This window comes from Xenopus tropicalis, chromosome 9 (assembly GCF_000004195.4).
Source record: "Xenopus tropicalis strain Nigerian chromosome 9, UCB_Xtro_10.0, whole genome shotgun sequence".
Taxonomy (NCBI): Eukaryota; Metazoa; Chordata; class Amphibia; order Anura; family Pipidae; genus Xenopus; species Xenopus tropicalis.
The window spans coordinates 37,255,897-37,269,087 of NC_030685.2; the positions used below are offsets into that span (position 1 = coordinate 37,255,897).

At 36.9% G+C, this 13,191-nt stretch overlaps 1 protein-coding gene across 1 annotated transcript; it reads left to right on the forward strand.

The window, feature by feature from the left end:
- Positions 1-458: 458 nt before the first annotated feature.
- On the forward strand, positions 459-13,065 carry nubp1 (nucleotide binding protein 1). The gene is made up of 11 exons (NM_001015835.1): positions 459-524; positions 625-729; positions 1,164-1,297; positions 6,103-6,171; positions 6,911-6,943; positions 7,260-7,350; positions 8,735-8,889; positions 10,654-10,764; positions 11,128-11,230; positions 11,681-11,764; positions 12,583-13,065. The coding sequence occupies exons 1-11, from the start codon at positions 494-496 to the stop codon at positions 12,627-12,629; spliced, it is 963 nt and encodes a 320-aa protein (NP_001015835.1). The 5' UTR covers positions 459-493; the 3' UTR covers positions 12,630-13,065.
- Positions 13,066-13,191: the final 126 nt, after the last annotated feature.

Here is a 13,191-nt window from a genome sequence, read left to right on the forward strand (position 1 = left end):
CCCGCCCAAGAGGGAGGTAGGAGTATATGTAGTTGTGAGCGTGGCTTATCATGTCTACGTTTCAGCACTAAAAATATTTAGACTGCAGTCTTCCAATTTCTCAGCAGTTTCGGAATGTTTGCGAAATCACTAATATAAAATATGTTGTCAGTGAATTGTCAAACATGTCAAAACTTTTTGAACATTGCAAGTCTGCACTGTCTACCATTATCCGTAGTGCACCATCAGCTCTTTATCCAAACACCACATCCTCACACAGTATGTATTATCACCACCTTCACGTGTTCGTCACTCTCTATCCGTGTGTCTTTATTTACCCTCTGTGATCCTCCATAAGCCCCGCCTCTTTCGGTTCCCTCTATTATCTCACCAATCCACTTCCAGCTCTAGCTCTACTTCTTCCATGCGTAATATAGTTATTAAAACGAGGTTTGGTACGCAAAATGATTGGTTGCAAAGACTATATCGGAAGCAGGAAGTGTTTTTCGGTGGCATGGCTGATGTTCCAATAAACGCACCCCAGCGTGAGTTATATATAAAAAAAAAGTAAAAATGTAACGCTTTCACTTGGTTTTGAACTGATTTTTTTAAAATGTATCGATCATTGTTATTTTTTTAATACAGATTGCCCAGGTACTGGCAGTACTGAGGCTGGCAAGAGCTCTGCCTGCCAGGGATGCCCGAATCAATCAATATGCGCGTCAGGAACTATGTCAGGACCAGACCCAGGTAATAACCCCTCAAATTCGTTATCTAGTGACATGCCCAATAGTATCTTTGTCACTACCTAGCATTTCAAATTATATATAATTTTTTCAATAATTTTATTCAATTTCAGAACTTTTACGCGGCGTTGCAACATTTTCTGTCACGTTAGTCATGCAAAATGTATAATTTGGCATTCCTAAGCCAATAAAAATTCACTGGGCAATATAGATTGTAGAATTATCTATGTGTATATGTAGGTGTCTTTAAAATGAGTAGATTCCAACTGAATGTGCCAGTAAATTAGATTAGACAACTTCTCCGTACAATCAACAGTCAAATGGACTAAATGGCTGTCTACCTCTGTATTGTTATATGTGAACTTTAAAAGTTGGATTGCACTTCTGAGTTACCATATTTTTATGGCCAAAGCCTGATTCACTGTATTTCTCTAACAGCTATAGAAGAAATAAAAGAAAAATTGTCATCAGTTAAACACAAGATATTGGTCCTCTCTGGAAAGGGCGGTGTGGGCAAGAGTACATTTAGTGCCCACCTGGCACATGGTTTGGCACAGGATGAGAGCAAAGAGGTGAGTTCCACTTGAGTTTCACTTCAGCTAGCTGGCTACAAACAATAACTTTTCATTTGTATATGTGGTTAACCCTACCATAAAACACAAGGCCTACTGATATGACAATTCAGACAAACTATAATAACAAGAAAAGCAAAAATTAACCTGCTTACACATGCCATGATCCTTTGCTTTTATTATTTAACTTTGGAGAAAACAGCAGAGGTGTAAACAGTATTTTAACAGGGATTTATCTGACCTGCGCCACTCCAGTTTCAGAGCCCTAGCTTGAATTTATATAAATGAATAAAAGGACCACAAGCATCAAATAGTGAAAAAAAATTTGCACATTGACAGGCATGGGATCAGCTTATAAGAACCAATGCTGGTACCAATTATCTAGCCAGTGCTTTCCAACTTATAATAATATATATTATAATAATAACATGTAGTGGCCCAATTATTTTTCTTGCTCTAGGGCCAGATTAAATTCAAATGATGATGATATCATACAGTGAAATCTATGAAGCCTGCAAGCATACATGGGGCCAAAAAAATTCTTTGGATGGCCACTGTGTCAGTGATGCTAAAGCACAATAGCTACTCACTTGCTAATGAGAGATCACATATAATTTCACTTTCCTACCAGTTTCAAAACTATTGACATAATGCTAGTTAAAATATGCATATTCTTGTTTCTGAAGTAATTTTAAGTTAACTGTAATAATACTATTGTGAAATAGCCTCAGCATATGCAAATATCACCTTAGTCAACTAATAGGTTGCAGTCAATTTCTTCACTCCCCACCCCTGACTAATTTTCTGTATCTATCACTCACTATGCAGTGGTCACCTGCCCAGTCCATATGCCAATAGCATTAGTGGTGGACTGCACTGGTTTAGCTCATGAGCCTACATGGTACCTCTGGACCACTTTTACAACATTTTTCAGCCTAGGATCTACCCTTACCATGTTTTCGAGAACATTTCCTGAATGTAGTTTTGTTTTTAAAAACAAAGAAAGTGGAGTTCCTTCCTGCAGCTGAACTGGCAGTCATCGTAGGAAGTTTATCAAGGCTGTGCCAATGCATTGTAAAAATAATAGCTTATTATGATTTCCTTAACATTTAAGCAGGTGCATGTGTTTAAATGTATGTCTTTGTTTTTATACATTGCATAGTGTATAAATTAGTTCAAAAAGTAATAAACAACGTTAGAATCATGGTTGACAAAAGGTTCCTTTTTTTGCAGCACTGTATAAATAAAATTCATATAAACTATTTATATATTTATATTGAGATTTCTAACATTATAGGATAGTAGTTATTTAATGTTGCATTTGGGGAAGCATGTTTTTCTTTACACACACCTCACTTGGACATATTTTTAAGAATAGAGATCCCTACAGTTCATCAGATGGTTTGAACATTTCTCTTTTTACTTTTGCATGATTTTAGGGGCACAGTTTTCAAATGGCGAAAATAGGAGCAGCTCTTTTTTCATCCTGTGATTTATATGGTCTTAGAAATTATACACAAATAGAAACAGAAAAGAGAATTTTTCCTATGGTGAACAGTGGTGAACTGTAGTTTCACTCTGATAAATACACCCCCATGTGCTTTAGTACTGAAGAGATCAGGCTTTGCATGTAAACAGTTCAATGTAAAAATGGTTCTTTAAATAAAATATGTTCCACTCTGGGTTCTCATTAAAGATTGCTATTAGGATAGTTCCATGCTCCTTTTGTTGACTGTTGTAATTTTAGCAACTATCGCTCCCTGCAGCTAGATGTTGACAAGGTAAGGATTGATTGCTTCTACTTTGGACCACTGGGGCTATTGATTGTCATTGTTTTGGTGACTCCTTTCCATCAATTATACGCTGTAAGATAGCCTTTCTGTTTGTTTTTTTGTTTTTTTAATTTTGAATACTGAAGTGATAAGGGCTTTCAAAGCCATGGAGAAATCTCTAAAGCCAACGGAATCTGTAAACTAAACAATTCACTTGAATTTAAAGCAACGTAAGTGGTTTTTCACGTTGAAGACAGTGAGGTTGGGGAATGCCCTTCCTAGTGATGTTGTAATGGCAGACTCTGTTTATGCCGTTAAGAGGGGCTTGGATGAGTTTTTGAATAAGTATAGTATCTAAAGCTGAAATTTACTAAATACTAAAATTTACAGTTAGTATTGATGTTAGTATATATAGCCTATGTATGTAGTGTATAGATAGGCCACTATAGGTTTGTGTGTGCTGGGTTTACTTGGAAGGGTTGAACTGGCATCAGACTTGATGCCAGCTAATATAAACAGTTAATAGCAATAGGACAAAAATGTCTACTAAAATGGCTAATAACAGCAATACAAAAATGTATGCCGCCTTATGAATATTATTTTAAAGATTCTTGCCCGGAAGACCAAAATTCCTTATTTCACAGATCAGGAAATCAATGCTTTTTCTCACTATACCCTCCTCTTATACTACTGTGATGGAATTTTGAAATAAATATTTTATTGGCATTTAAGTTCCCTTACCTACATTTGGTAAAAAAATAAAAAAACAGAGCAATAAAAAAAAAAGTTACAAAGGGATATGGCAAAAGTGGTTGTAACTAATTTGTCCCTATGACACTCACTCATAGTGAGTGCTTGTTGTAAAATGTTAGTACAATATAAATGTATGGTCCATATTGCATCCACTGAATCAAGATGATACCAGTACATGAAGACTTAAGCAGCCCATACACTGCTAAATCCACAGGGGCTCACAGACCCAATAAGTGAGGACTGCATCATTGTACCGCTGTGGTCTTTACTGGATGAAAAAAACAAACCTGCCCAATTGATAGCTGACATACTTACATTGTATAGGTATAGGACCCTTTATCCAGAATGCTCGGGACCAAGGGTATTCTGGATAAGGGATTTTTCCGTAATTTAAACCTCCATACCTTAAGTCTACTAAAAAAATCAATAAAAAATGAATTAAACCCAATAGGATTGTTTTGCATCCAATAAGGGTTATTTATATCTAAGTTGGTATCAATTACAAGGTACTGTTTTATTACTACAGAGAAAAAGGAAATCAGTTTTAAAATTCTGAATTATTTGATTAAAATGGAGTCTATGGGAGACAGGCTTTCCATAATTCGGAGCTTTCTGGATAAGGGATCCCATACCTGTAATAGGATATTGCTCTGGCCAGTATATATGTTATTAAATGCCATTAATGCTTTAGCTGTGCATAAAAAAATTTACATTGCAAATGATAAAATTTACTTTTTCTTTAAGACCAAAACTCTGTTGTAATTTGTCACACCTATCAAGAGGAGTGAATTGTGAAGTACATAGACAAGGTTTATTTTGTTCAATATATAACTCTTTCTTTGTCTGCTTCTTTGATTTTTCTTCCCTGTGTTGCCAGACAACACATGGTGAAAGGGACACTTTTTGGCAACTAGAAAAATGTAAAGCTCTTAGGGTGAAGACACATGGAGCTACTAGTAGCAGCTACTTTTTAGGGCTCTGGCACACGGGGAGATTAGTCGCCCGCGACAAATCTCCCGTGTCTCATGGCGACTAATCTCCCCAAGTTGCCATCACCTGCCATCCCACCGGCGGCGGCGCGATTTCAGTGAGATCGCGCAAGTTGCCTCGAGCGAAAACTTGCGCAATCTCACTGAAATCGCGCCGCCGCGTTTGCCATCCCACCGGCGCTTTACATTTTCGCCGGTGGGTTGGCAATCCGGGGAGATTAGTTGCAATCAGAGCAATCAGCATTGTCTAATCTAGTAGCCAAGACAAGTAGCTGCTACCTAGTAGCTCTGTGTTTCTTCACCCTTAGGGCTCTGGCACACGCGGCAGCGCGATTTCGGGAAATCGCGCTGCCGCGTGTGCCATCCCGCCGGCGGGATGGCGGGTCATGGCAACTCGGGGAGATTAGTCGCCCACGAACAGGGAGTTTTGTCGTGGGCGACTAATCTCCCCCGTGTGCCAGAGCCCTTAAGGGCAGTGGCAGACAGAGAGTTTAGCCGCCCTGCAACAAATCTTCGTTGTCACGGGTAATACTCTCCCTGCAATGCCATCCCACCGGCTAGAATGTAAACCGCTGGTGGGATGGCATACGCCATGTCTTGAAAGGTGACTTCGGGACATCGCAGCGACGCGTATGCCATCCTACCAGCGATTTACATTCTAGCAGGTGGGATGGCATTGCAGGGACATTAGTCACCCACGACAACTAAGATCTGTAGCGGGGCGACTAATCTTCCCCTGTGCCACTGCCCTAAGGGGGAACCTGAATTGAGGATTGTTAGGGTGGCAGGATTTAAAATATTGTGCAGTCCTGTGCATATATTAGAATTTTGAGGAACAAATACTGCAGGAGCACATAAATACTGCAGGAGGCTATAGCAAAACACATCGAAAGGGTTATTGAAGCGTTCTTTACGCTTGATAAAACATTAATGTATTTGATTCATTTATGCATGTCATTGTTAGTCTAAGGGGCAGATTTACTAATCCACGAATTCAAATCCTGAATAGGAAAAATTCGGATTGGAAAAGAAAATTTCTGAAGATCGCAAATATCCTGAAAATGCTTATGAAAAAATTGTATTAGTCACAATAATATCGTATTGGCGATCCGAAAGTCAAAAATTTTTCGTACCGAACCATTGTCAACAGCAGTAAAACCTTTCCAATTTTTTTCGTGCAAGCGTACGAAAAAGTCCAGTGAAAATACGCTTGGAGCGTTCGTGCTTTTGTAAATGTGCGTGAATAATACCTTCATAGTAAAACAATGTATAATAATTATATTTTATGCAGGTGGCTTTGCTTGATGTGGACATCTGTGGACCATCAATTCCAAAAATGATGGGCTTGGAAGGAGAACAGGTATAAAAAGGCATATTTTTAATGTGGCTGGTTACTCCAAACTAGTGCCAAAATAATTCTGGTAAAATGTGACTCAAAAAATGTTATGTTGGAAGCATGTTTGCATTGTTCCTACTTGTTGCATGACTCAGTGTTTGGAAGGTCATGATGTAACCTCCTCACAGGCACATTGTATACAGCTCTGCTAGATCAAGCAAACTATATGTTTGAATGAGACACCACTTATTCTCAGGCATGTTTGACACTATTAGACTACTGACCCATGTCACCCTGCCCAGACTCTAGGGGCTAAACAACTTAATCACGAACTAAAACATATATACTAGTAACTTAAATTGCAATATTTAGGTCAAGATATTCTTGGGACTACTGCTGAATTGTTAATACAATTAGTTTTGGTATCCATTAAATAGATGACATTATATAGTTTTAAGAAGGTGCTTGATGCGTTTTTACCAAACTATATTAAGATGTGTTGATCCCACAAACCACATTTGCTATTTTAGAGTCTGGTGTGACTTGACAAGAGGGTTTTTATGTATACAAAAAAGAGACCCTGTCATGGATGGCTGTCCAACAGCATGGCGGGATATATCTCTCTATAGCTAAACACTGCTGCAGGTTTACTAGTAGCAAGGTAGGAATTATATGACCAAAAAGTTCAGTTATGTGACTTGCTCTTGTGTATTAATGGGTTATAATAAACTGTAGCTTTGTGCACTTTTGTTTCTTTTCATAGGTTCACCAAAGTGGCTCAGGATGGTCACCAGTGGTAAGTAGCAATGCCATAAAAACAATAATACAGAATCTGCCCTATTATATGAAAAAAGCTCATATCAAATGCTTTTTGTGTCCTTTGTTAGTTAAGTGATGTAAAATGCACTTCATATTTGCTAATGTGCCTATAGCAAATAATAGTAATTATATATTTCAATAATATTTCTTCAGTAGTGTTATAAGGCAGTAGAGGTTTTTACTTGTCCATTTACATATGTACTTTTTATAAATATGCTGTATATTCGAGCTAGTTCACTGTGGGACAGAGGAGAATTGTACAAAAAGGTATCATAACTGTTTGTTTGTTTCAGTATGTAGAAGATAACCTGGCTGTAATGTCTGTTGGATTCTTGCTTAGCAGTCCTGATGATGCTGTCATATGGAGAGGTCCTAAAAAAAATGGTTTGTAATTTTTTTTTTCTGTACTTAAAAGTGTTTCTGCAACTCATTTTCTTTGCTGTTCACTGTAACACTCACACTCATATTTAGATTATCTAAGCCATACCTTGACGATATATGGGCACACAGACTAGAGAGTGACCGATTCAAGAAAAGTTTTGATTGGTCTTTATGATGTCTTTATTTCCACCTGAAAAAGCTGCCTACTTGATGGCAATCTAAAACACACAGACAACAATGCTTCAATTTTATTAATCTGCTTATTTTTGCAATGCCTTTGTTTCTTTCAGACCCTATCCTATTCATCCATTTCTTTCAGAGCCTATTCATATTCATTCTCCATTTTCCATTTCCATAGGTTAGGCACCCTCAGTGATTATATAACCACTTACCTGATACCCTGGGCCTGTATTTCGTTTAGCAGAAAAAAATGAAGAATAAATGTGAATAGTACTAGAATACTTCATAATAAAATGTAGTTATGATAAACTACTCCTTTACTAAATGAACAAGCCATTTCCTTATACCCTAAACTCTTTTCTAACACATTTTTGTCAGACCATTCTGGCTACCTTTTCTCTCACTGAGCCATCAGCCCCCCATTATAGGTGACTATTTATTGACAGTGCCTATACAACAAAGGGTGACTTAAAGTTCAGAATGAATGATGTTTATGAAAGGAAACATTAAGTACCAATTAAGTAGTGTAATTCTGTGTTTTGTGGTATTAATAAAATTGATGCAAGGCAAAATTATATTTGCAGCCCTGTTCATAAGTAATAATTGTCATTGCCAGTTCTAATTTTCCCCATAGCAGACTTTCCATCACTGTCAGACTCTGGTTTTAAATCATACCAGACTTGAGAACAGTGCAGAGACAGGACAATCACCAGTCTGAAAACAATCATGTTAAATAAATAAACACTGGCTTCATTTAACCTTTACTGTCACAAATAATTATTTGTATTGGATTAGAGTGTGTGCCACTCCAACATTTTAGTGACTTTTTAGGGCTCTGGCACACGGGGAGATTAGTCGCCCATGACAAATCTCCCTGTTCGCGGGCGACTAATCTCCCCGAGTTGCCATCCCATCAGCGAAAATGTAAGTCGCCGGTGGGATGGCACACGCGGCGGCGCGATTTCAGCAAATCGCCTCGCGAGGCAACTTCGGCCGAAATCGCCTGCGCAGCATGTGCCATCCCACCGGCGACTTACATTTTCACCGATGGGATGGCAACTCGGGAAGATTAGTCGCCCGCGAACAGGGAGATTTGTCATGGGCGACTAATCTCCTTGTGTGCCAGAGCCCTTATTGTTCAGTTTCACTGCTCTCCTGTACTTTTAGGCCGTGTAAATTTTGAAGTAAATCTGTTAATTTCTAATAGGAATGATCAAACAGTTTTTGCGAGATGTAGACTGGGGGGAGGTGGATTATCTGATAATAGATACCCCCCCTGGTACATCAGATGAGCACCTCTCTGTGGTACAGTATCTCAGTGTGGCGGGAATTGATGGAGCAGTAATCATTACTACCCCTCAAGTAAGACTTTTTCTCTACTTACTGTATGTTATATGTATTTGTAACTCTTTTTTGTAGGATCTCTAAGGGCTCTGGCACACGGGGAGATTAGTCGTTCGCGGGCGACTAATCACCCCAAAATGCCATCCCACCGGCGAAAATGTAAATCGATGGTGGGATGGCATACGCGGCGGCGTGATTTCAGTGAAATCGCGGAAGTTTCCTCTCAAGGCAACTTCCACCGCGTATGCCATCCCACTGGCGATTTACATTTTCGCCGGTGGGATGGCATTTTGGGGAGATTAGTCTCCCGCGAACAGGGAGATTTGTCGCGGGCGACTAATCTCCCTGTGTGCCAGACCCCTAATATGGTACATCCGTAAAGCAAATTAGATTTTTTACCTATGCACACAACTTTCAATGATTTATGTTATAATGATTTCCACAGGGTGAACAAAATGCCCCAAGCAGAAACATGCAGGGGATGCCAATCTTCAGTGACAAATGATGTTTTTAAATGGTTTTAAAGTTATTTAAAATTTTGGTGTATTAACTTCACTTTGGTGAATATTTGCATCTTTTGGCCAGATGTAATTACGCCATGAGAAAACTAGAAAATATGTAGGCTGAAAAACTACCAATGTAAAGATACAGAAGATACTTAAGCATCTTATTATCTATCTCATTACTTTATGGTGTTGATTTACCAGTGTATTTTCCCATGTACAAAGGTATGGGGAAATATGCAGGCATGTATAAAATATTCATGCAAAGCCAGAAAAAAAATGTTTTTTTTTAGGAAATATACATCTCTTAGAACCAGGAGTAGAGAAAGGAATACAAAATACTGCTTTTAGTACTAAACCAATGTACAACCACTGAAAATTTGTAATCAATATATATTAAGAAATTAGTTAGAATGGCATTTTCTTTGGTTTATTTTAAGCCGCTATAAATAGCAGTAAAATGCAGTGTGTTTTTAGGGATGTAAGTACTCGATAATGACTAAGATGGCAGCCCTGTTCTGTCCTATTTTGATCTAGCGTACAGGATTATTAATGCTGTAAGTTGTTTCATTTTAGTGTCCCTTTTAAAGAATGGTGCTATGATTTATGAATGATATGTTTTGTGATAAGGATCTTTAAACTTTTAGTAGAAAAATAACAGTGATGTTCATCTTTTGCTTTTTATTTTCATTTAGTTTAGAAAACTAAAATTGTATTAATATTTTCATCTTAATATTTATGATAGCATAAACATAGCTTTTCTGTTAGAGGTTTGAAGTTATTGAGGAAATGATTTATTGTTTACAGAATAAACTGGCATTTATTTCGTTCTGCAGAAGCAATTTCTCTTCATTCTCAACATAAATAATGTAGGCTGTATGTTACTGACAAAGTATAAGGAATGCTGCCATAAAATAGTTACCATGATATGTCCCCTTTAATTTCTGAATTTATGGTATATCTAGACTCTTTGGTAAATTTTAAGACAGGAAGAACACAGACACAGCCATATAGTGGAAACTGCAAGCTGTTACAAAAAACTGCATTTTAGGAATGAATAAACAGTAAGTTTGTTACCAGAACAATATTTATTATTTCTACATACATTCCCCATCACAGCTATACTCATTATATTTCATATAGTGTAGCTCTTTTGATTAAATGCAATGTTTCAGGAAAGTTCTACCGAGTAGAAAAAAGGCCATGCAGTTTGTACCAGTTTATTAGAAATTCTGTAATACTGACATATTCTTTTCTGTTTCTTATTGTCTGCTTACAGGAGGTCTCACTTCAGGATGTCCGAAAAGAAATCAACTTCTGTCACAAAGTGAAACTTCCCATTATAGGTGTAGTGGAAAATATGAGTGGGTTTATTTGTCCTAAATGTAAGGTAAGACACTGTAAATCATGTGTGTTTGTGGTCCAGTTATTATATTAGTTTGTGAACTGGCTGTTTCATATTCCTGTACTGGCATTTTATGCTCATGGTATGATTTGTCATCCCGCTGAAAATCCACTCTACTTGGAAATACCTTTGCACCCAAAACAATGAAAATAGCTGCTGGTAAAACATCAATCAACAAATTACCTTGAAAGAAAACTTTGTGTTTCCGTAAGATATATGCTTTACCTGCGGATATTTTTATTGTTCCAGGTCTGAAGGATTTGTCACCATGAGTCTAAGTGCACATCATTTTTATGGTTACTTGTCCAGCTTTTAATTGGAGCCAATTTCCTGTCTTTTTTGACACAGAATGAATCTCAGATATTTCCACCAACTACTGGGGGAGCAGAGAAGATGTGCACTGATCTCAATGTTTCTCTTCTGGGCAAAGTCCCCTTAGATCCAAACATAGGTATGTTTCCTTCTTTGAATTATTTTACATCGTTTTTTTTTTTTTTGTTTTTTTTAAATATTCATTTATGTAACATATTGGGACTACATACTGATATGTGAAGTGTGGCATTGAGTAATTGTGCTACACATCTACCGTAAAGTTATTTCTACTGAAATTCTCTGCTATTGGCCTAATAATTTAGTGTCATTGGCAAACAGTGTCTCACATGAACTTTACAATTCCCTAAATGCTGAACTGCTGTATACTAAGATTCATATAAGGTGCCTCAGTATACTGATGGTAAAATATGTATGATAGACCCTAAGTGACCTATTAACGTGTATGATAGTGTGTCAGCCTGACAAACTACACAATCCCTACTATTTTTGTGTTTGAGGCAATTTTATTTTATTTAGTTATTTTTGTAATGAATGGTTTTATTAAATATCATTTTTTTTTTTTTTACAGGAAAGAGCTGTGACACAGGGAAATCATTTTTCTCTGAAATTCCAGATTCGCCAGCAACATTATCCTACAGAACAATAATCCAGAGTATGTACAGTAGTATATTCCGAAAGCAGTATTACTTCCATTGTGTAATGAAAAAAAATGTATTTTATTATTATTATAGAACTCCAACAGCGACACAGTGCTGCAATACAAGGGTGTATGTATCAAACAAAATATAGAATGCATTCAGTAATATATATTTATCCGTATATAATATAAACAAAATTACATTCACATTCATATCTGGTGAATGAGTCCGAACAGCTGACACAAATCAATATTTAATAGGTTATATCAGTGAAAGAATGATCGGAAGTGTACAGTATCTATTACTCTCACACTTTGATTTGGACGACAGACTGGAATATGAATAGGAGTGAATAGAAAAATGAGTCATAATAAGTTGCAATAACAATAAAATTGTAGTCTCACAGAGCATTTGTCTTTTATATGCTGGGGTTAGTGACCCCGATTTGAAAGCTGGAAAGAGAAGAAGTCAAATAATTAAAAAAATAGAAAAAATTAACTTAGAATTTCTATAAAATACTAAATGTTAACTTGAAGCACCCCTTTAAGCTGACCACTATGCATTCTGTAGTGCTGGGTCATTGACACTCGGAAGCACTGGGCCCTCTTTCTGCCCATCTCAGATACATGCCACCCAACCATACCAACTATGGCACTTGATATCTTTACTGTTATATTTTAGCTATGACATAAAGTACTGGTTCTAAGGAAATTATCTTCACATTTTAATCCAGTTCCAAAAAGTTACAAATAAACCCTTAAAAAAGTGGGAGTAAAATATATTTTAGTGAAATCACTGTTTTTAATGCCTTTTTACTCTCTCTCTTGTTCAGGAATTCAAGACTATTGTGAGAAAAAAAAAGTGACTTGCTTTTCCTAATGGTACAGAGAAGTCCCTGCTAAGCAGTTTGAACTTTGCCACAGATTACGGATTTTTACATTTTACCATTACCTTAAGAGGAACATCAGCTTTACCAAGCCACTGCTGCCAGTTAATTGATATCTCAGCCAGTAAATTAAAGTATTTATTCTCAGATTTATTCCCTTTTCCTTCATCTTGTTGGCTAGAGCGTTTAACTGATTATGCTAATTGGTAACATGCAAGTTGTGTGTGGCATGGAGTTAGTTGCAGGGCACAAGCCCAAGGCAACCAGACAAGTAAAACATAATAATATGTAATTAGAAGCTCTAACTTTACTTTATAAAAAAAAATTCTAAATATATCTGTTTTACACTATTTTTGATCTTATATAGTATACTTTTAAAATGTTGTTGCAGTAGGGTATGATTTTGAAATAAACAATTGATGGACTAAATCTTCGTGTTTCATGATGCCATTTTTACTTTAGAACTGACTGAAATGCAGATATTCGGGACATTTCATCCATTTTGTATGGCAATAAAGTTCATATTAACGGCCTCTCAGTGAATATAATAACTAA